Source organism: Mustela nivalis (assembly GCF_964662115.1).
Source record: "Mustela nivalis genome assembly, chromosome: 4".
NCBI lineage: Eukaryota > Metazoa > Chordata > Mammalia > Carnivora > Mustelidae > Mustela > Mustela nivalis.
The window spans coordinates 69,106,377-69,130,840 of NC_139023.1; the positions used below are offsets into that span (position 1 = coordinate 69,106,377).

At 36.8% G+C, this 24,464-nt stretch overlaps 1 protein-coding gene across 14 annotated transcripts in view; it reads left to right on the forward strand.

The window, feature by feature from the left end:
* Positions 1-24,464, forward strand: part of INPP4B (inositol polyphosphate-4-phosphatase type II B) — an 837,179-nt gene that overhangs the window by 726,371 nt on the left and 86,344 nt on the right. For all 14 annotated transcript variants that reach the window (XM_082727238.1, XM_082727234.1, XM_082727229.1 and 11 more), the window contains 4 exons: positions 1,598-1,757; positions 20,347-20,519; positions 21,365-21,488; positions 22,689-22,806. In XM_082727238.1, the coding sequence (XP_082583364.1) occupies positions 1,598-1,757; positions 20,347-20,519; positions 21,365-21,488; positions 22,689-22,806 (575 nt within the window). The remainder of the gene's footprint in view (positions 1-1,597; positions 1,758-20,346; positions 20,520-21,364; positions 21,489-22,688; positions 22,807-24,464) is intronic.

Sequence of the window (24,464 nt, forward strand, 5' to 3'; positions counted from 1 at the left end):
TAGAACCAATAAGATACATATTATTTATTATAAGGAATTGTCTCACATAATTTTGGAGGCCAAGAAATCCCATGATCTGCCATCTGCAAGATTCGCCATCTGCAGACTGGAGACCCAGGAAATCTGGTGGTATAATTCAGTCTGAGTCTAAGGGCCTTAGAACCAGAAGAGCCTGTGATATATGTTCCAGTCCAAGTCTGAAAGCCTAAGAATCCAGGAGTACTGAGGGCAGAAGATCAATGTCCTGATTCAGTCAATCAGGCAAGAAGGATCACATCTTGACTGCCTCCACATCTTTGCTCTCTCTCGGGTCTTCTGTGGATTGAGTGAAGCCCACCCAACCTGGGGAGGACAAACTGCTTTATGAGTCCACTAATTCAAATGTTAATTTCACCCAGAAACACTCTTACGAACACACACATAAATAATGTTTAGCCAAATTATCTGGACATCTTGCGATGCAATCAAGTCGACATATAAAATTAGCCATCACCCTTGGAGAGTCAGTGACTCCATCTCAATGATATGAAGAGAAGAGCACAAAGGGAAACTAGGGATGAGAAACTACCATAATGATAACTACATTTGAATTTTTTATTAAGAAATAACAACTTTTATGAATTAGAGTGTTGTGAATTGCCCTAAACAAAAATAGAATGCTAATCAGAATTGTCAAGTTGGGAGACAAAGAGGCCCCCTAGTGGTAGGGGCTGCTTCCTAAGAAATAAATCGGCCACAGTGACATTAATGGCCATAGCACATAATATTGAGTAGAAGTTCTCAGATTTAGAGTGGTCAGAAGCACCCGAAGAGTTTGTCAAAATTCAGTTTAGAGTGCCTTCTTCGTAATGGTTCTGACTGACTTAGTAGGCGCTGACAATCTGTGTTTTAATTCTCTGGGTCATTCTGTTAAAGGTGTTGTAAAGACCACACTTCAAGAACTTCTGTTGCCTAGAGCAGTCAAATCCATAGAGGCAAAAAGTATAATGATGGTTGCCAGTGGTGGGGGAGAGAAGAGTGGGGAGTTCATTTTGAAAGGGCAAAAGTTTCATTTTGGGAAAATGAAAAATTCTAGAGATGGTTGTGGTGATGATTATATAATAATGTGAATGTACTTAATGCCCCTGAACTGTACACTTCAAAACGGTTAAATGATAAACAATGTTATGTGTGTTATCACAGTAAAAAGGAAAAACAAGGAGTTTGAATGCAAATTATAGCTATTCTTTAAAAAATGTGTCTTTTCTTTCCCACTAAGTGTCGGTAAGGGAAACAGATACATCCAGTTTAAAATATCATAGGTTGTGTTCAATTATGGATTAATATTGTACAGTATTTCATCATTGCTTTATGACTTAGAAAAAATAAGGATCTAAATAAAAAATTTATAGGACTTACATTTTGCTTTATTAAGATGAAACAGATTTCTTCTTATATATTCATAGTCTGGCCAAATGAATGGGAGTATTAGAATTAATCACTGAGTCTGCTTTCTTATGATTCTTCCTCTACCTGCTTCTCTAAAATGGATTCATCAGATTTTGCCTTATCTTGCTTTTGCAATAAAAATGTGTAGTGATACTTATGCTCTTTTCAGGATAGGGTGTGGGCCAACGTGGGGAAAAGCCTGAACTGCATTATTGCCATGGTTGATAGACTGATTGAAAGAGATGGCAGCAATGAAGGTGGTGGTGGTGGCAGCCAAGATGGAGAAAAGGACCCTTCTCTAGTGGACCCCATCATAACTCATCCAAGGGGTAAGGAGTCATGTTTTCCCAATCACTGACTGAGTAAACAAAATGAGAAAGTCATGATAAAATGAGATAGAAAAAGAGGAGTCAATAGTGCCTTTGATGAAAGTGCTGATAGCATGCTTTTCTACTGCTCTGGCTTGGATGATAGAAGGCTATTTATCAAATTGCATCTCAGTTGTGTTTTCAGAACTGCTTGCAATGCTCATTTTTTTTCTTTTGCTACATAAAACCTTCTTGAAAGAAGAAGAGTGTTTTCTTTTAAAGACTCTGACCAAATTTAATCTACTTTGACACAGTCCTCCAAAATTTTTTAGGAAGCAAAACAAGCATCTGCTCTTAAAGCTCCTAGAAACTTCTACAGATATCAGGACGCAGTATCCACAATGGTTCCTGAAAAGAATGCAGTATGATAAAATGCTTTTTACCTTATTCTGGGGAATATTTTTTGTGAATTAACTCAAAAACTTTAAGAAGGTTTGGTTCCATATAAGAAGAATATGTTTGTATGTATTAGTAAGTCTCGGTTTTCATGGAGACATGTATACACACATCATAGTTACATACACATGTGGGTGTCTATATGTGTGTAAGGGCAGACACACAGATATATAGATACTTTCAAAAGTATGGCTTATTACAAGCTTGACCAGAAAATATGATAATCAAATTTTAACTATGGTTGTGTCCCTATAAATGGCTTTTTCGCCTTTTTTTGTTGTTGTTGTTGTTAATTTGATTAATTTTGATGACAAAAACCCAGACAAATATCTGCATTTCTTTACAGGGGTAAGAACTGCTGTTAACGTAGTCCCAGCCCTTTTGGTAACTTAAGTGTTTGGAGAGAATACCCAGTGTTGCCCCACTCTCTTCTTCTGAAATCTGCATTTCCTGTTACTTTAAGAAAATGAGTCAGAAGGAAATATGGACACTTATAAAATTAAATTTATGTTTTCCCAATTTGTTTTCCTGATTTTTCATTACTCACATTTTCACCAGGAGTTTAATTATGTGAAACATCAATCTTTCCTTACTTGATTAACAGTAGAACTATTTCTAAATCATGTTTATAAACTAAAGTTTTCTTACTATAGATGGTCCTCATCTTCTATAGTACATTCACATGGAAAAGTTTATACTAATATTCATTATGTTTATACCTACTTAGTTTAACTATATATGGAGATCTTTTTTAATAATATCAGTTTTATTCGTTAATGGATCTAATGTCAGTCAGATTCTATGTCAGCCCCATAACTTTTACATGAATCAAAGTAAAAGCTTGTCATAACTGATGTCATAAAGAAGTAGTATACTTCAGTTTTCTTTAATTGAACATTTATTGACTAGCAGCCATAAGCCAGACAATATGCTGAGCTCTGGAAAATGAGGTAAGGAAGTTGAAATCATGTTAGGGGCTTGTTATGTCCATTGATGGGTTTTCAAGGCATAATACTCTTTTAGCAGAAATAAGATGAGAGGTACTGAATTTTGCCATATTTGTTTTGATGTTCCCCAAAAGTTCTCATTGACAAGAGTTCTAGAATATTTGAAATTATGTATTTTACCTATATCTTGTATTTTATCAGAAGGTTGTTTCTGTGGGATCAAAATTACATTTTAAAGAGTAAAAATATTTGGTAGGTAATATTTGGTAAGATTAGATGAATCACTTTCATTTGAATGTGAGGCATTGTCTGAATATAGTATAAACCAGACAGAAGCTGTTGTCAATGTAGAATTCACAGCTAGATGGGATTTGTGGATGGTTAAAGTCAAAGTATAGCATAGTGCCCTCTAAGTGATTTTATTTTCAATTTATGATCCATATTTATTTCATGCATACTTTTTTATGTTATCAACATTTTCAGGAGATAAAACACTTGAAAAATATAAAATGAAATACATACTTTAGTCTAGTAATGATTTAATATCATATTGTCAAATAATTTCAAAGTTAAAGCTTTTGTTAACATTTTACAGGTTAGACAATTGTGTATAGAGTTCATGTTTTAGAGAGGATATCAGTACCTAAAAGAAGATGTATAACATTTACAAATAGATGTTTTACAGATGAATCTGTGCTCAAGTATACTACGAATAGATTATGAATGCTACTGCATAGTTGGAGTGGGATTGATTAGCTTATTCAATCATTTAACAATAATTTACTTTCATTATGTAATAATAATGTACTAATAAAATACTTAGGGTTGTTTTAGACTTCTTCTTAAAGTTAGGAAAAAAGCATTTTCAGTTTCTATCCTGATTTTTGTCACATAAAGCAATGCAGTAGAGAAATTAATAGTGGTTTTTTGTGCTGATATAAGACAAATGAATAACCAAAAGTCATGTTTTTACCTACACTATCTCGCAAACTATTTTAGATGAAGATTTTTGAGATACACATTTGCTAATTATATTGTGCCCCAATTTACCTGTAGTTTTAAATTTTATTAGAAAAATAAGAATTTAAAAAATTTGCAAGGGTAAACAAATAGGACTATGTATGAGTTTTATCTTTTTATTTCAATCAGACAGAAACATTTTTAACATACCTGATGTTTACCCGTACACACAAACACACACACACACAAACACAGAGTAACAAAACTGGAGTACACACTGTAAATATAGATGTACTTCTTGATATCCTGCATATCATTATATAATGGATATTTCCTAAGAAGCATTTTCTGGAAATGAGATTACAATGACTGTAAATGAATTCATCAAAAGAGAAACCACTATTTCAAAAATATAATTATTATAATTTCACTGAGCTAACATGTAACACATCTTTGAATGTTGAAGTCTTCTACTATATCCCTGATATTTTCCCCAAAGTCAGATCACAGGAAGTGGAATTATTTTATAAGGAAGAGTTATTCCTTCTCTCCCACATGTGCATTTTTACAATTATCAATTCGTATCAGTGTAGACTCAAGAATATGTATGTTATTTTTTTAGTTTATAATCTAATACTATTATAATAATATATATTTGAGGCTCAAACTGTTCTGGAGTTAGCCATTAGGAGCTCTTTCAGGTTGTTTTCAGTGGCCTTCTAACAGTTTGCCCACCCATAGGCTAGTTACTCCTTTGTGTTCTTTCTTACTTACTCCCTTACTTTTTTTACTCATTCCCCTTCCCTCTGGCACCAGGAGGTAGTCTAGGTTCAGCTGTTACTTCTCCTGTCCCAGCGCTAGGTTAAGCCATTTTTCAAGGAACTCTGATTTCTTCTATTAGAGAATAACGCATAGAAACCAACCAATGGGTAGGAACATTGTGATGGTTCTTTTTAGCAATAGATACTCTCACGAGCAGTATCTACAAGCACCCTTTTAACCACAGTCTTCCCAACCTTAAATATTTTCCCTATTTTCATGCCACTTTGGGTGAGAAATGTTATATTGCAATCTGTAATTTGTTGTAATTTAATTTGTATTTTTTGTAATTTATCTAGTTATTAGTGAAGTTTGACATTATAAAACCTAATACTATATTTCAAAATATTATTTTTATAATAAAATGCGTTTCTTCGGTAGCTCCAGTTTTATCCCCAGCTCATATCTGGGATGGAAAAACCATTTCTTCTTTTCTTTTTACGATTGATAAATGAGTTGAATGACTGAGTCATCCAGAATTTATACGAATGTATAATGTCATAAATACTGCTATGCATTTGTTACCGCATCACTTAGTAATTCTTTCATGTTGTATCAGTTTTATTTTGTTTCTTGCTATATTCAGTTATGCAATTTTTTTTTCTAGAGAGGGAGAGCAAGAGTGCAAGTGGGGGAGTAGGGGCAGAAGGAGAGAGAGAGAAAGTCTTAAGCAGATTCTTTGCCCAGCAAGAGCCCTCCGTGGAGGTCAATCTTACAATCCTGACTGAGATTATGACCTGAGCCAAAATCAGGAGTCGGGCATTTAACTCACTAAGACGTCCAAGCACCTCATGTTCTGCAAATATTTTTAGTCAATTTCTGGAAATTTTATTCTTTTCATGAGGTTTTGACTATTTACTATGTTTTATGTTGGGATATATTTTGAAATCTTAGGGGATAAGTCAACCCTATGACAGTCAGCTTTTCTTTCTTCATTATCATCTTTTATTTTTACATTTTAGCTGTAATTCCTGTTTGTTTCACTGGCATATATGTATATCATGGTTAAACAGATGGTCTTCTGAATTATTGCTACCTTTTTCCATTTTTTAATGTTTATAACCTGCAGATATTTTTTAAGGTGCACATTTTTCTTTTGCAGTATGTTTATTTAATAATGTTTTAAATTTGTAGTTTTGAGAGTTTTTCAATTTGTTTTAGATCTAGGATTTTACAAAATATCTTCATAAATCTCTTTTCAGGACTATTTCAGGAAATAAAACATTCTCTGCTGTTCTGAACACAAATAATGGAATACCTTTTCAAACTTACATGGCTTATATATATATTTATATGTTTTCTTAATGAACAAGTTTTTTCTTTTAGTTCCCTACACTCAAACATACTTAAAACCATCTACTATATGCACGGGACCACATGCCTTCAATTTCATAATAAGCTGAAAACTCAAAGATAAAAATCACTGAATATTAGAATCTTAGATTTTAGGGTTCCCTTAAACATTACATAATTAAATGTCCTAAATTGGGTTAAGAAGCTTACCTATAGTATCTCCCAGTTTTCACCTAGCCCGTGGTACACATCTCCAGTGATAGAAAACCATTTTTTATTTTCTAGAATGGCACACTCCAGATGTTGATCTAAATATGTTTCCTTTAATTTTACCCACTGGCCCAGATCTAATTCTGTGCAACAAACAGGATAAATCTACTTTCCTTCTTCCACATTATAGTCTAACAAATCGGAAAACAACCATTATGTCCTTTTTGCCATTTTCTGGTCATTTTTCAAAGAACAGCGTCAAACCCAGAGTAACAGAGGGGGACCACTTTCCTACTTTTAGAATCTATTTTTCTTTTTTCTTTTTTTTTTATAATTTTTTTTTAATAATAAACATATATTTTTTATCCCCAGGGGTACAGGTCTGTGAATCGCCAGGTTTACACACTTCACAGCACTCACCATAGCACATACCCTCCCCAATGTCCATAACCCCACCCCCTTTCTCCCCACCCCCCTCCCCTCAGCAGCCCTTAGTTTGTTTTGTGAGATTAAGAGTCACTTATGGTTTGTCTCCCTCCCAATACCATCTTGTTTCATTTATTCTTCTCCTACCCCCTTAACCCCTCATGTTGCATCTCCACTTCCTCATATCAGGGAGATCATATGATAGTTGTCTTTTTCCGAATTAGAATCTATTTTTCTATTAATGATATCTAAGTTCACACTGGCTGTTTTGACAGCCAAGTTTTTTACTACTAACTTCATTGATACCATAAATCTTGCTCAATTTGACTTATCCTTCAGGCTTTCAAGATTCAAATAATATTTAAGTGCCATTGTGTGCTAGACATTGTGAAAGAGTAGGGACACAAGGAGATTAAGACATGGTCTATCTCAATTCTACTGATGTGATTGATGGATAAACCCAAGACTGAAGTGTACTACACTTCTCAGTATACTCAGATAAATACCTATTTCTTACATCCATCATATCTACTATCCAGCTTAGGTTTATTTTATTCACATTTTACAAACATTTTCTGTTCATTCACACAAGTAATACATAAAAAATGATGGGAAAACAGAAATAAATACAGATCCTTGAAGCACATCACTAAAAAAACCTGTATGCACTAAAATACTCTTATTAAGCACAACTGTTTGGGGATATGTGTTGAAGCAGTGATCCATTCACCCATTCATGATATTGCATGCCTGAATTTCTTTGTCTTTCACAAGGTTACCATGAAATGCCCCGTCTCTGAATACTTCTTTCTAATCTGCTCAGCTACCAGTCCTGTCAAAAAGGAGATGAAATTCTTCTGACATGACTTTTCTCAGTGAGCCCATGCTGGTTTCATGCTGTCACTGCTTCCTCATACAAAGGAGATAACTTACCACTGGTTAGAGTTTCATGCTCATTGATACTCATGTTCTTTCCTCCTTCCTAATTTTCTTCTAGCTTACAAGGTACATTTCATATCTTCTAGTGGGACCTGAGAATTCACATATACCTTTTACTTTATCTCTGGTTGCCTCCTGTTAACATAATTGTTTGGTAACTACCAAGAATTTGTCAGTAATTTATCACAAATTGTCAGGGGCTTCCTGTGCCGAAGATGTGTCATCTGAAAAAAGTGCCCCATCTTCCAAATAGGAACAATCAGAAGGGTTTAGCAAATCACTTTTTTGAATCCAATCTCTTTCTTATGTTTTATTTTAGGTTGGCCAGAGTAGTTATCTGCCTAATAAATTTGAAGTAATTAAGGATTAATTAATGAACACGGCTACACATAAAATGGTTCATGGCATTAAGTTTATGGAAGACACACACTAAATTTGTGTTAGTTAGAAGACAGAAGAAGATCCTTTCATTCATTCAGTATTTGTTGATCATCTACCCTGTGCCAGGCATTGTACTCAGGAATACATGCAGTCGTCACCCTGACCTTGTGGTCTTGTGGGTGAGCAAGTTGTATTTTAAAGAAGATATTCAGAGATTTTCCCAAAGACAGAATATACAAGATAAAGGATGTAGAAGAGAGAGTATGCATTTGAGAGTCATTAGCTGATAGATAGATGAAACTGAATGAACGGGAACAGGAAGAATAAGACAAAATTAGCAAAATCCATAAAACAGAGCCTTGGCTTGTAGACATTGCCTCCAGCTAAGGAGTAGGAAGAACTAAGGGATACAAATCAAATGCAACTTGGATCTCAAACAAAGGTGTCAAGAGAGAAAATAATCACATTGCTTAGTTAAACCTTACTGCATTCACATTTTGGTGACAAGCACTCGCCAAGCCTTGCCATTCTTGCCTCCCTCCTTACAACAAGCTTGTTGAGGAGGTTCTGTTTTTATCCCCATTTTATAGATGAAGAAGTGAAGCAATACTTCTAAGGCTACAGAACTGGTAGGTATCTAAGCAGGATTCAAATGCAAAGTGATTCCTGATTGAATTTGTCAAGAAGAATCTGAGTCCTTAGAGCAACTGTTGGTGAGATATGCTTAGATCTTAAGAGCCGTTTTGCATGTGGATTTTCTTGCCTTTATGTTTAGACATTAGTCACATCTACTACTTCACTTGTTTGCTTAAGTTTTCTGCTGATTTTCCAAAACCCTAAATGCCCAGACCCCCATCTGCCCCTTTATACAGCTTTGTCCCAGTGCAAGTAGACAGGGTCCTGCACACAGCAGGGCCCTCTGCTCTGGGTTTAATGCTTTGTAATCACCATCTTGCATTTTTAAAAGTTGTATCTTTGTGTTTTAAATAAATTCCAATAAAGCAATGGAGGCTGTGCCTGGAGCTTTAAGATTCGATTCACCTATGGTTCTGCCTCACAGGTTCTCCAGTTCCTGCCCAGCTTCCCCATCCCTGCCCCAGCCCAATGACCACTTTCTGTCCCATTTCTCACCCACCAAAGGACTTGGGTGCAGGGGTGAAATACTCAGAATCAGTCTGGGTACCTTTGAGACTCTGCATACATGCATCACCGAGCCTAAGGGAGCATGACATGAAAGAGTAAATAGAATTTCACCGTGACAGGTTGAGAGATATACCACTGAGGAAGAAAGGAAAAAGGTTGTTTACTCCTTTTGAATGGAAGTTTCTCACATTTTAACTTTTCATTGAATTCTGCAAATTATGTAGTCATGCTTTTTATAAGGGTTTCCAGTACAAAGGCCCTCAAGCAGCATACAGGGTAACATGAATGAGTCAATTGAATTGGGTAGACACTGGGACAATATATATCCCTCCAAAAAGAAAGGCCACCACTCCAGTTCTAGCCAATCCTTCCTACAAAGGAAACTGAAACTAAAATCGCTGTATCTTCTGATTTTTCAAGTAAATGTGAATTTTTATATGAAACATCCAAATTCTTAAAATGTCAATAATTGACATTTTAAAATCATCAAAATATGAGGAAGACCAAATAAAATATCTTTGAGGACCAGGTAAGGCTGGCCCATGGGCCACTAGTTTGCAGCCTCTGAATCTCTGATTTATTACAAATGCTGTTTTAAATATTATCTCCTCTACTAGACTTGGCTCTGTGAGAAAATATGCCAAGTATTTGTGATTTGCTCTTGAATCTCCAGAACCTGACATAATTCTTGACAAGTAATAGAAATCAATGTTATGAAATAAAAGCCTAGTTACCTTGATCTATAACTGCTACCTGACAAGAAATGCTTAGGTAGGTATTTTTTATATTATTGAGTATTTTCAACATAGTGAATATTTATGCATATATACATGAAAATCATTATATTACCAAAACTTATACTCAACATTAGACAATTATTTCAGTGGTTTTATAATATGAAACATGTCTTTTATTTGGCAAAGTGCAAAGATCCAAGCACAAAGCATCATTTTCATCAAAGGGCTTAAGTATTAATATTCCTGAATGTCATGAATTTCTACACATAAAAGTTTAGAATTACATTGGGAAAGAAACATCAATGAACCAGGCTTTGAAAAACTCCTAGGTCAATAGGTAAAAACAAAACAAAACAAAACAAAACAAAACAAAAAAACCCCACAACCTTTAAATGTACACTTAAAAGCTAAAAAAACAAAACAAAACATAAAACTAGTAAAAAATAATCAAAAGGTACCACATATATTTTTATTATAAACTTAGAATTTCAATAATAATTATAGATTATGAAATTTTCAAATATCCAGTCAGAAAATTAATGCTTCTCTTAAATATTGTGCAGTGAATTTGATGTAACAAAACAACACTTAGAAAAAAAAAAAAAAAAAAAAAAAAAACAACACTTAGCTCAGAGTCAAGATTCTTGGCAAGTCCTCAACTTACTTATTTGGTTATATAACTTGACAGATTACTTACATTCTCTGGACCTTAATTTATTGGTAAATTAAAGATCATCTAACAGTTCTGGGGGTTTCTTCCATTTCTACTGTTTTATGATAATATAGGTACCGCATTATTTTGAGTGATTTTTTTTTCTTTCAGTCATTCAGCATATTTTAATTGAGTAGCTACTATGTGCCAGGTGCTATTCTAGACACTGAGGATACAAAAAATGAACAAAACAGGCAAAACACCTTCCCTCCTGGGTTCATATTCTTGTCCCAGAGAAACATTAATAGAAGAAATTAAGAGAATTTAAACAATATATTAACAGCAGCAAATAATATGGAAAAATGGAGGAAGGTAAAAGGCTTTGGGAATATTGTTGGAGGGCAGGAATTGAAATTTAAAGGAGTGGTCAATGGCTTCATTGAGAAGTTGATATTAGAATGAAGACAAATAGGAAAAGATGTGAGCCATGTGGATATCTGGGGGAAAGATATATTGAGTACAAAAAAGAGCTAGTGCAAAAGTCTTAAGACAATAGTGCCCTGTCATCATCAGTAGACAGCAAAAATGCCAATTTGGTTTGAATAGAGAAGGTGAAAAGAAGAGAGTAGAAGATGAATTTATACAGGCAGCTTTGAGAAAAGATCATGTAGGACCTTTGCATAGACTTTGACTTTGACTCTGAGAAAAATAAGAGCAATCGGGAGGTTTTAAACAGAGGAGTAACTTAATATGACATAAATTTTAATACCTACTCCATTATGTTGAGATTCGGCTATAGATGGGAAGGCAGAACGAGGTATAGACTGGTTAGAAAGAGAATGTAAGTAATCTGTCAAGTTATATAACCAAATAAGTAATTGTCTAGGTGAGACATGATTGTGGCTTGGACTACCAAGAAGAAGGTGGCAGTGGAGGTTATAAAAAGCGGTTGGACTCTGTACTTATTTTGAAGGTAGTGCCAATGGACTTTTCTGATAGTTTGGGTGAGAGAATGAGAAAAAAATAGGAGTTAAGGATAATTGAACAATTTCTGGCATGAGCAGCTGGAGGCATGGGATGGCCATTTACTGGTTGGTGAAGATTGGGTAGAACAGGGTTTGTGGTGACAAGGAGCTCTTTTGGGATATGCGAAGTTTACATGGTGATTTCAGGTATGCAGTAAGATATAAGAATCTGGGACTTAAGAGAGAGAGGTTCAGGTTAAAGACACAAATTTTGATAAATAGTACTTTTATCATGATGAGCACTGAGTAATGTATAGAATTGTTAAACCACTATATTGTATACCTGCAACTAATATAACACTGTATGGTAACTATACTGGAATTAAAATTAAAAATTTAATTAAAAAGTTGTAAATTGTCAACATATAAATAGTACTTAAAACTGTGAGACTGAACAATGCCAACAAAGAGTTGAGTGTTCAGAGCAAAGGAATTAACATACAGATTACAACTGGGGATGTTTCCATGTCAACAGTCAAAAACAATGGTGGAACCAGCCACAGAGTTAGAGAAGGAATGGCCAGTAAGGTAGGAGGATGCCAGGAGAGTATGATTTCCTGACATCTAGGGTGAGAAAGTATTCCAGGGGGAAGTGATCAGCATGCCTAATGCTGCTGAAAGTGGAACGAGGACTAAGTAACTTTGGATTTATCAGTGTAACAGTCACCGGTGATACTGACGAGAATTCCCTAGAGTGGATGGAGACTAAACCTAAGTGGAGTGGTTAAGAGGAAGAGAAAGAAAAGGAACTAGAAACACTATCTATAGAAAACTCTTTTGAGAAGTTTCACCATGAAAGGAAGCAGAGAAATAGGGTGGAAGCTATCGAGGGAAATAGGGTCATGTGGGGGCCATTTCTAAAGATGGGAAGAAAATGGCTTGTTTGGGTGCTAATCGGAATGCTCTGGCAACAAAGAAATACTGATAATGTAGGAAGAAGGGGAGAGAATTGCTTGAGTGATACTTCTAAGTAGATGAGAGGAGATGAGTCTGGTATACGGAGAGAGAAGCTCATCTTAGCTGGAGAACGAACAGCTCATCTTCAGAAATAGGAGAGAAGGAAGAGCAAAAGCAACAATGTTAGCAGGTGGGAAGTCATTGGGTGACATATAAATTAGTTTATTATTGTAGTAATTTTTTAAGGTAGTAGCTAAGATTTGGGGGTTGCTTAACATGTGCCAGAAACTTTAAAAAATATTACCTATATTCTTTAATTCTTGCAACACTCATAAAAATAATTTGATGTATTTAATGGATGAAGAAGTAGAAAGTTGAAAACACTTGTGCACTATCAAGCCCAGTCCAGCAGCAGAGCCTGACTTCTGACCCTGGTGGTCTGAGTTGAGAGCCTGTTCTAGCTACTATGCTGTCTTGCTTCTGTTCTTTCCAGGAAAAAAAATCACTAATCTTAATCTGTACAGATAATTTTTTGCTGTCATCCTTTTAACAAAATGCTAAGCTTTATTAGACTCTAATTGGTGGTATTATAACTTTATGAAAATCAATCCTGTAGATATCTGTTAAAGTTTTATTATGGAATTGTACCTTAGGCAAAAATTAAGAACTACCATGTATTCATAAATCACACTTGAAAAATTACTTAACTTTATCATAAATCTGGTGATGCTCATACCCACAGTGAAAGTGAGATAGGGACAGAAAGAAGAGATTCACATTTCCCCTGTGGGAACATTGGGGCATATGATTATTGAATGGAATGGCCTGAGAAATAGTATTGCTTACAGCGTGTTTGGTCCCTTGCCTGCTTTCTCAGTGCTTATAAGTTAAATCTATGTACATGAGTCTTTGTTGCATTTATAGACGTATTTTTAAAAAATAGTACAGTATATACCATGGGTCTTGAAGTTTACTGGAAAACTGCTATGTTCACCTTGTTTACTTCAGGATAGAAGTGCATCGCCTCTTCCCTTTTCTGGATTTCTGTGCTCTACTCAGGCTTCAGTGGACTCAATATCCACTCCTTCTGTCTTCTCAATCTTAGATAAGGCACAAAATTTAAATGACAGGCACTCTCTGATGCCGATGTATTGGTAATTTCAGATCATCAGGATCTATGACCTATGCAGCTTATTCTTAAATGCTCAGCATATTTGTAGGCCAGAGTCCTGAGATTACAGGTTTTTTTAAGACCAAAAGGCAAAATATGCCCAAGGGATACAAGTGTGTGACTCCTCCAGGTTCATCATAACCCCCAATTCAAAACTTCTGTGCTACAACAAACACAGAGCTTGTTTGATTAATGGATTTAGTTCCTGGAAACTGTCTTAGCAGAATTTACTTAAGGCTTTCCACTTTGTGCTACAAAATGAGAAGTTTAACCAGGATATCGGTTGATGCATTTCCTTTGCCATTTTTCTAAGAGCAAGACTGGAAAGTTTTATGACACTGCGTTCTTCGGCTGGCAGGATTTAAACAAACAAGGTTCCCTTGACACAAGAAAAGGTTGCCTTTGTTCTCATGGTAGCTGGTTTTGAGTTGAGCAGTATACTCATTTCTAATGCATCTGGAAGGTGCCAAGAACAGTCACTTACCTTGGATGATAGTTCAGTGGACACGATCATGATTGCATCTTAAGATTCATGTCTAGTCTTTGTGTGAATACCCCTGGGGCCTTAAACTGCTCTAAAGGCACAGACTGCTCTCTGTGCAACCTTTCTCTAGGGACATCATAAACCCAATTCCCATTTGCCCTACCAGTACCCATTATTTCTAGCTTTGACCTTGCCTCTTAGCTTTTGGCTCTCGCTCACACATAGTCTGTACCTTCTTATTTCCCTCCCTACCCCTGCTTACCTTGTTCTCTATCCCTGCTATGGTAACTACCCAGTAAGTTTTTTTATTGGGTTTTTTTCCCCCTCATGGCTTCAGTCTCAACATGATTTCCATGTATTCTTTTTTGTTTTTTAAGATTTTATTTATTTATTTGAGAGAGAGAGAGAGCATGAGAGGGAAGAAGGTCAGAGGGAGAAACAGACTACCCATGGAGCTGGGAGCCCGATGTGGGACTCGATCCTGGGACTCCAGGATCGTGACCTGAGCCGAAGCCACTCGCGTAACCAACTGAGCCACTGAGGTGCCCCAATTTCCATGTATTCTTGCCTTGTCCAAGTCCTTCAGTCATGTCAGCCCCTCTCCTCCTCCCTTCCAGTCCTCGTACAATAACCTTTGGTCAGTTTATAACATCTGTTTATGGGACTTGATATCACCAAATGATGCACCCCTCCCAGACTTATCCTACAAAGCTTTGCACAATGGGTGTTTAACTACCTGCTGGCCATGCAGCTTCCTTGAACTCCATCTGCACAGGATTCCCTTTAAATGTTCAGTCAACAATACAGCTGTGAATGAATATGATCTTCTCACCAGACATGAACTCTGTTGCCTCTAAACTCTTATTCCTTCTAAACATGTTTTGTCAGGTCCCAGATTTTTATAGCACTTATCAGACTCCCTTATATGGTAAGTATTACTTTACACCTCTTACTTTCCCTTCTATATTTTAAGCCCCTTGAGAGTAGCAGTCAGGAGTTAGAAATATAAGTGTCACCCATACGACTCACTTCCAAAAAGTTGTCTCTGGCTAACGAATGACTATGTGTCTCTTGATGGCAGTGAAGAAAGGAGGGAAAGTGATAAAAGGGAAATAGGTTAGCATTTATTAAAGTAATATAAATACAGATTGATTTTTTTTTATTCCTGGATTGGAGCCAAGAGATGGATGATAAAGATGGCCAAAGGGTTAGGAAGGCTCAGAGGGCATTCTGAGTAGCTGGGGAACACATTTCAAGGCAGCCAGGCCTCAGTGGGTGTTTTTCATTCCCTGATTATTCATCTAGCACATCATTAGCCTATATGCTGGAGTATGTCCAGATATTTGGAGGCAATGGGCAGGTGTCCATGATCTATGACCAAAGATGGCCACATGTATTATACTCATACAAAGGAGTTTAGCTGTGAAGTATGTGGAGAGAAAGCCTGATCATTGACCAAACCCTCCAAGTTATGCTGTTCAAATTGTAGAATTGTGCCTGAAGGAATGGGCCTTCACTCAGAGGGCACCTAGGTAGTGGTATGTGGGCTGATATAGGACGTAGGTCCATCAAAGCAAAAAGGACTCTGAGAAGGAATAGCAAAATTGGCCACTGCCAGCCCCTAACTGCAAACACATTGGCCCTTCTGTGGGACCTGAGGTTTGAGCACAGTATCAAAGCCCTCTTGGCTATGTGTTGGTCTCTGTTCTCACAACCTTGGGGAATTTATCGTCCTCCTTAGAGGCCGTTCTAATTGTTTAGCTTCACAGTGAGCATCTTCTTCACTGAGGTGAATCCTAGAAGCTGGGCTCATTTCTTCTCTCTCTCTTTGCATAAAGTTTAATGGGCATGCAATCTTTACCCTTTTCTTTTCTTCTATGCCTGAAAAGTTGTGATAACAAAAATAACAATGGCTGTAAGCTTGTGTGGAGTTAATTATTTTAAATGATCAAAGAAGACCAAACACCTGAGAAGAAAATGGCTCAGAAATTGGAAAGAAAGCATTCTGCTCTGCGGCAGTTGGTTGGTATTTGGCTCTTTTATTTTCCTCCTGGGTAACATAAGAGCCATTGAGCTCAGGGGACGTGAACATCCTGTACAGGAAATAGATGGCGTATGGAGGGGGTGGGGGTGGACACCTGGCAGTCGTTCTTTGAATCCTTCAGTGAGCGTCACTTGAATATGTTATAGAAGCAAGTAAAGGGCTGGAAAACAGGTTCTGCTTGGATGGCTTCCAGGACACTTCACAAAGCTCAGGAAAAGCTCAGCTAAGCCACATGCATTTTATGTTTTCCTAAGGAAAGATTCTGCTTTTTGGTCTCCGGGTTAAGGAGTTTCAGCAAGTTTTTATAGAGACAATAAAACATTCTCTTTATAGTCCCCTCTGTCAGTGAAAGGAGCCCAGAGGGATAGAATTGAGGATGTGGGCACTTAAGTGTCTGCTGAGCCGATTAGCTCCCAGAGAGGTGTTTGTAAAGTGACTATATGGTGGAGAGCCCCTAGCCACTTAGCTTCACTGGGTGTGTGTGTGTGTGTGTGTGTGTGTGTGTGTGTTGTATAAAATCTTAGTTGAAACTTGAAGTAATGAAACTCAGAAAACTGGATGTGTGCATTTCAGGACTTCTTATTTTGACCCGATGGCCCAAAATGAACACCAGTTCATCCCTACCAGAAAATGGGCTTTATCTTGAGAACAGAGTAAGCACCATGGAAACTGTGAAGTAGAGAGAGGCAGGAAGGTGAGGGGAAATGACAATGGTCTTAAGACTGTCAAGAGCTGTAGCTTTTTTTTCTCCACCCAAAAATATTTTTGAAGAGAAAACCAAAGCATTTGCTGTTCCTTTGTGAGAATGATTTGGAAAGCTCATTGGAGCAAAAAGGCCATTTATGAACTGACTCCAGCCTTTCTTTGACCTGTCATACACCATTGTGTTTATTTGAAAACCTCAGATTTACAGTGAGTGAATATTAACAGGGACCGGAACCTGTAGTCATTGCAATTTGCATTTGCCAGTGCAGTTTTTTCTGTATCTGCTCAACTTAAATTGTTTCTTGGCCAGAAAAAAATGTGATGTTAGCTTTCTCACTTATATTTTTCTATAGGAATCTTCCTACTATCTTTAAGGCATTCTGCCTCACTCACAAACTTGTATTTTTATGGTTTAGAATTAATGTTTTATTATACTGTCATTTGCCTTAAATTTTAGCCACAAAAACTGTATATAATTATAGTAAATGGAGACACTGAATATTTTTGACATTAGGCAAGCAGCTAACAATGCCCCTAAGTTTAAAATATTAGTGTATTTTTTCCAGGTTTTCAGTTTAATTCTATTAAGATTAGAAATCAGACTCATTTTTTTTCTTTATGTGATTGCAATTTATGAGTAAGAATCAAATGGTTAAATAAGTATGAGGATAGATTTTGAAGTAGGTAGGGAAATTATCCTGGTGCTAATGAAGAAATGTGCAAAGAAAGATCTTCAAGAAGAACCAAGAGCTATATTAAATTTTAGCTGTCACTGAGTGTCTTTCAAGAGAAGCGTGCCCTTAAGTTAATTTTCCACTTTCTAACTAGGAAGCACATATCACACCCTTGACCAACTTACTGATCACTTGACACAAGAGAGTATGATGCAAGGTTCCTAAACTACCCTCACATGCTATGTATAAAGCCATATAGATCAGGTACTTGAACAGAGTAGGGACAACCTAGCTCTACTTCAGCCTAATAAGGCAGCGCCACCTACTGCACACAAGCTTTATTTATGTTGGAGATTGTTGAATAGAAACTGGTCTCTACAGACCTAAGCGCAAAACAAAATCATGCTGCCGTCTATTCTCTTCTAAGATGTAAATCTCAGTCAATTTATTGAAATATTTGTTTTCCTAGTGTATATACGTATGTGTCAGTGAATCAATATATGTATGTAAACATTCATACTGGGAATTATAGAGTGGGAGAGAAATAGGAGATAGAAGAATGTAAATATGAAAAAAAAAGAATATGGACTATTCCTTTCAGATGTCTACTGATGTGTCTTTTATTCTGAAAATAAGACTTATGTACCTTCATAAGCCCTTTTACATATACTTATGACATAAAAATCAATAATTAGCCCATGCTTGTTTTAAATAACCGTTATCCAAATTTCATTGTAGGCTGCCCACAAGTGAGTCCTTCATTAAATGATTACAGATTTAATAGGCCTTCATTGTATTCCCCTTTGTCTGGTGCTTTTTTTTATTCCTATCGTAACATGTAATTCTACAATATTTTAAAATAATAACTCATTACGTATTTTGCATTATAGCATCACATAAGCATTTACATAAAGTATTAACAAGAGTGCATCTTATTATTAAGTTGGGGTCATTAATTATTCTTTCAACCATTTTGGTTTATTTCATTTAATCTATTACAACACAAAATAAAATAACTAAGTGATGGTAGATAAGGTACAATAGTGATTATGATTGTTTGTATCATTCCCTGTAACTCTTCCAAGGTCTGAACTGGTTATTGACCATTTACATCATTCATGGTGAAACTTACACTGTTGTGCTGAGAAGATCATATCATTTCAGAGCCTGAATTAAAATTAATTTTCAACATACATTCATATCTATTAAATTTCATTGCCATACTACTATTAATTTATTTGTATGTTAATGAAATGTCACACAGTCTGGAATGTGTAGGATTTGACATTTATCAGGGCCTTGATTTCCAAATAAACTAAAATATAACTTTTTCCCATATCATATGCCAACATCATGATTATATACTTGAAACAAGTCAAGTATCTAGACATACAAAAAACACAGACGGTTTCAGTTTTGTACCTGATTTGAAGAAAGCCTATTTGAATTGTCAAACACTTGATTTTTTTCATATTTGCCTATATCTTTATAAACGTTTGTTATGGGGCACCTGTGTGGCTCAGTTGGTTAAGTATCTGCCTTCAGCTCAGGTCATATTCCCAGGGTCCTGGGACGGAGCCCTATGTCAGGCCCCCTGTTCAGTGGGGAGTCTGCTTCTCCCTCTGACTGCTGCTCTCCCTGCTTGTGCTTTCTCTCCCTCTCTCTCTCTCACCCCTCTCTCTGTCTCTCTCAAATAAATAAAATATTTTAAAAATATAAATAAATAAAAACCAAAAACTTTTGTTATATTTATTATAACTTTACTCATTCAATTAAAACTGATTGGGGCACCTGGGTGGCTCAGGTCATGATCTCAGGGTCCTGGGATCAAGCCCCACAGACTCCCTGCTCAGCAGGAAGCCTGCTTCACCCTCTCCCACTCTGCTTGCTTGTGTTCCCTCTCTCACTCGCTCTCTCTCTCTCTCTACCAAATAAATAAATCTTAAAATAAAATAAAATAAAATAAATAAAAAATAAATAAAAATAAAACTGATTGAATATCTGCTATATGTGAGACTCTATGCTAGGCTCAGGTATTATAACATAAATTCCTTGCTGTCAGTGAGCTCCCTTTCTTTACAATGTTTAAAGTAGGGCAGGAAGGGAGTGAATGATGGGATGGAATTAGATTAGATTAGAAAGTCCCCTCCAGGGACTCTGGGGACACTGTTAAGAAAAGGTTCAGGTAGGGCATGACTGGAAGGAGAGGGATAGTAATGGATCCAGAGAAGCCAAGTGATGAAGACAGAGGGCCTGGGGACAGTAACCGTCTGGTGCGTTCTACAACAGTAGAACTAATTCAATGTCCCCAAAATGTGAAGATCATAGAAAAAGTCCAGGAAAACTGGTTTCCAGCCTGGAAGGAGTTTGGTGACACTACCCACTAGGCCACAGGCGGTCCCCAGATTGGAGGTGAGCAGGCCAGAGAGGAGTTCTACTGTACATACGGTAAGTATGCCCAGCAGAGAGATCCAAAGGCGGCTGACGGCAGACATCTGGAATTCAAAGAGATTTGGATCAGACCTCTTCAAATCGAATCATTGTGAATCCTTAATAGTGTGGGTACCTTGACTAAGAAGAATAACCTGGTTCCATCCCCAAGACCTTCATCTGTCCTCCTGTTCTTACACCCCCTTCCTTCCTGCAGAGGACTGGTATGAACAGCTGTATCCCCTCATCCGTACCCTGAAGGACTGCATGGGAGAAGTGGTGAGCCGAGCCAAGCAGTCCCTGACCTTCGTGCTCCTTCAGGAACTTGCGCACAGCTTGCCCCAGGGCTTGATGCTGACGCTCAGAAGGGACATCGTCTTCAGCCAAGCAGTAGGTGCCTCTCGGGAGCACAGCATGGGGCTGGGTGGCTAAAAGGTATCCTTGGTGATGGTAGAGGTCTTCTTTTGGTAGTTTCATTTTTTTTTTTTTAAAGGGATTCCTTACTTGAAGTTTTAGTATCCGTTTTCCTAATCCATAATAAACATGAACTGAACGGAAACAGCTTATGAGATCGTAAGGATTTATTTCTGCAGAGAGGTGGCCAAGTCTCTGAAATGTATGCTCTGTTTCACAGTGCAGAGAATCAGGGAAGAAAAGGCCTCCCCTCCCCCCCCCCCCGTCATCATATTATGCCCTGAGGTCTCCACACAGCATATGGTGGAAGGAAAGGGGTGGCTGCCTTGCACCTGGGTGGCGGCCGAGGCTGGCAGAAGGGATCTGTTTGCCATCTCCCATTTCTACAGCTCTCTAAGGCATCCCAGGACAGGACCTCATAATGGTCTCTTATACGTTTTGTTTGTCTATAAAATAAGTTTGCAGGGCAGTAATGCTTAGAGGCAAGATTTAACAGGACCACTTCCATTGCCTTCAGCCAACCCTGTCTCATGACATCGAGGCTGGTGTCCGTCACAGTGGTTGTCCTGGGGGCCTTTCTTTTCCCTTCTGCCTCAACACCCACAACTGAGTTTTATAGACCTACACGTGGAGGAAGCGAGACCGAAGGAAAGGGAATATTTTAACCAAACTGTCCATGCCCTCCACTAGTTCATGAATGTTTCACATACTTGAAAAATTTTAATTAATTCTGTGATGCCTCAAAAATCTTAAGGATTTTTCAATTAAAGTTTGCTGACTCCAGTCAATTTCTTCAATGACTTCTTTTTCTTTTATTCTAGCTTGCTGGATTGGTTTGTGGTTTTATCATTAAATTACACACAAGTTTGCATGACCCTGGGTTCCTACAGCAGCTTCACACAGTGGGATTGATAGTGCAGTATGAAGGACTGCTAAGTACATATAGTGAGTATCGCTGTAGTACATGTTAAACTCATACTCTCATTCATAAGGATATTTGATCTATAGATTCTGCAGTTAAACATAAAAATGTGGAATAAACCTCGATGACCTAAGCATTACAGAGATAATGTAACTTTCAGTTCTCTGCATTCATTGACCTTGTAACTGTATTCTTACCCCCATTATGTTTTTTTTTTTTTTTTAAATTTTTTTTTTTAAGATCTTTATTTATTTATTTGATAGAGATCACAAGTAGGCAGAGAGACAGGCAGAGAGAGAGGAGGAAGCAGGCTCCCCGCGGAGCAGAGAGCCCAATGTGGGGCTCGATCCCATGACTCTGGGATCATGACCTGAGCCGAAAGCAGAGGCTTTAACCCACTGAGCCACCCAGGCACCCCCCCATTATGTTTTGAAAATGGAATTATAGATTATTTCATGGAGTATGAATAGTGGAGTCTGAGCAGACATCTGGCTTTTTAATATAAAAGGCTCTCTCTGCCAACATAGTTTCAATGACTGGATTTTTAAAGTCCCAACTCTCTAATGTGTGGAACTGCACTATTTAATACATAGCCTGGTGTGGCTATTCAGCACTTGACATGTGTCTAGTCCAAATCAATATGTACTAAATATGCACACCAGGTTTCAAAGACTAGTAAAAACTAGTTTTATAAAAAAAATGAATAATTTGACATTGATTTTTAACTGAAATGATATTTGGGATATACTGAGTCAGAGTAAAATAATATTATTAATATTAATTTCATATTTATAAATTTTACTCTTTTAAAAATATGTCTATCAAGAAATTTAAAATTGTTTATGTGATCTGCATTATATTTCTATTGGATAGTGTGGATCTATCTCTATTTCTAGAAATCAAATATCATGCCTGTCAATGGAAAGAGAGCTGCATGATACTCTGTTTCCTAAAGGAGTAAAACTTCTCTGTAGTCTTCCTGCAATTGTATACATTTTTCTTTTCCCTTAAAGGGTACTTGGACTGCTGGAGTCCACTGAAATGGTTCTTATTTCACTGGTGAAATTCTTCAACCTCTGAGGAAAAGCGTTTAGAGTATATTCACTGCATTCAGAAACTCATTCACTAAAATGCTAGAACAAATCCCAGCAGGGAGATGTAGTTCCAAATGACATTTTCTTTAAATAGTATGTTTGTAACAATGCTCCTTTTCCCTCGTGTAGGTGATGAAATCGGAATGCTAGAGGACATGGCTGTTGGCATTTCAGATTTGAAGAAAGTCGCATTTAAAATAATTGAAGCCAAATCCAATGATGTCTTGCCAGTTATAACAGGAAGGCGGTAAGTGGTGCCCATTTCCTTGGGACCAGGCTTTGTTAGATATTTGTTTTAACTCCTGACAGAGGAGCCAAAGAGAATTAAGGTTTGGTTTGGAAAATTTTCTTCTGTTCCTTTTTTCCCCATTTGGTGGAGAAATGAATGTAAGTGACAGAACAGGTGAAAATCTTGAAAAACGAGAAGGTTCATGAATGTTTATAAATGTGTGCGATAGTGAGGTGAGCATGGTGATGGTCTCCCATGAAATATGAGGGATTTCGAAAGACTAGCAGGCACGAGAAGAACACTTTTCTCTTTCTTACACTCTAGTCCAAAGCTCTAGGTGTTTTTACTTTTGTTGGAATCATTTGGTTAATAGAGTCATAATTCCTGAAATGACTTTAAATTAAATTCTGTTAAAAGCAGCAACATTTTAGAAAAGATCTATTTCTGTGTCAGGGGCATGTACGACCATTTTTCTTAATTATTTTTGACAACTCACTCACAGACTGAAATTTCCGAGAATGTTTTTAAATAAATAGCTTCGAAGGTCAGTGAATGATAGGCAAAATATCAGAAATAATTAAGAAAAATGATGGTGCATAGAGTAGACCTCCAACAGAAGAGTTATATCCTGTGGTAAATCATTTTAGTCAGAACCTACCAAATTATAACCATTCTGGCATTAGCACTTTTCAGTGCTGCATGAGGATATTTGAAATTTGAAACATTCTTAGATCATAATGAAAAAATATGAATGTGCAAAGAGAAAATCCTTTTCGTGGTGGAGAGAGTTGGAAAAGAAAGTAAGTATAAAAGTTCAAACTGAACTTGCTTTCTTGTCTATAGTAAACATACGTTATTTTAAACTTTGTATAAAGGTTGCCCAGGGAAACGTGACTGAATGAAAGGTGACTATTTCATATACATAAAGAAAAAATATCCTCATAAAACTAAATATATCAACTGTGAACTAATGCTTCATTAGTTTCTTCACTGGAAGAAAGAAGAATAAAATTGTTCATATACACACCTGGAAAATAGTACCATTCTATATGATCAAAAGTGGGAAACTGATACTTTTATCACAATTGATATGGGAAGTTTACCAGGCCATTTGGTATAGCAGAGGACGGACGCCTTTTCTGAGGGAGTCTGTAGGCTATATCTGAATTCAGAGACCAGAATTCAGAAACCAGATGTGAATGGAACTCACAGAATATGGCAAAGTGAGCAGTTTGGTAAACCCTCTCTCCAAACAGCAACATTGCAATTGAACAGAATTGCCAAAAAACAATAAACTTGAGACCGAGGAAATAAGTCAAATGTGCACACAACCTTACAAGTACTTATAATGAAAAACCAGTGGATATTGATTAAGACACATACATGGTATCTGTGGCACTCTTGCCCAGAGTTGCTCCCATAAAACCCAGTTCAGTCAACACAGTTTTAAGGGGTTAATACAGGCTGAAGGACCAGCAGTTTCACTACCAGAGGGGCTGACTTGATTTCGATTGGAAAGCAGGAAAAAAAAAAAACACACTCCTAAAAAGTTGCTGGAAACAGTGGTGATTTAGATGACAATTTCATTCACAATAGCGTCAAAAAGAATAATTACATCAGACCAAATATAACAAAGTACTCTAAGAATTGTACACAGAACACACAAAATCGTGCTT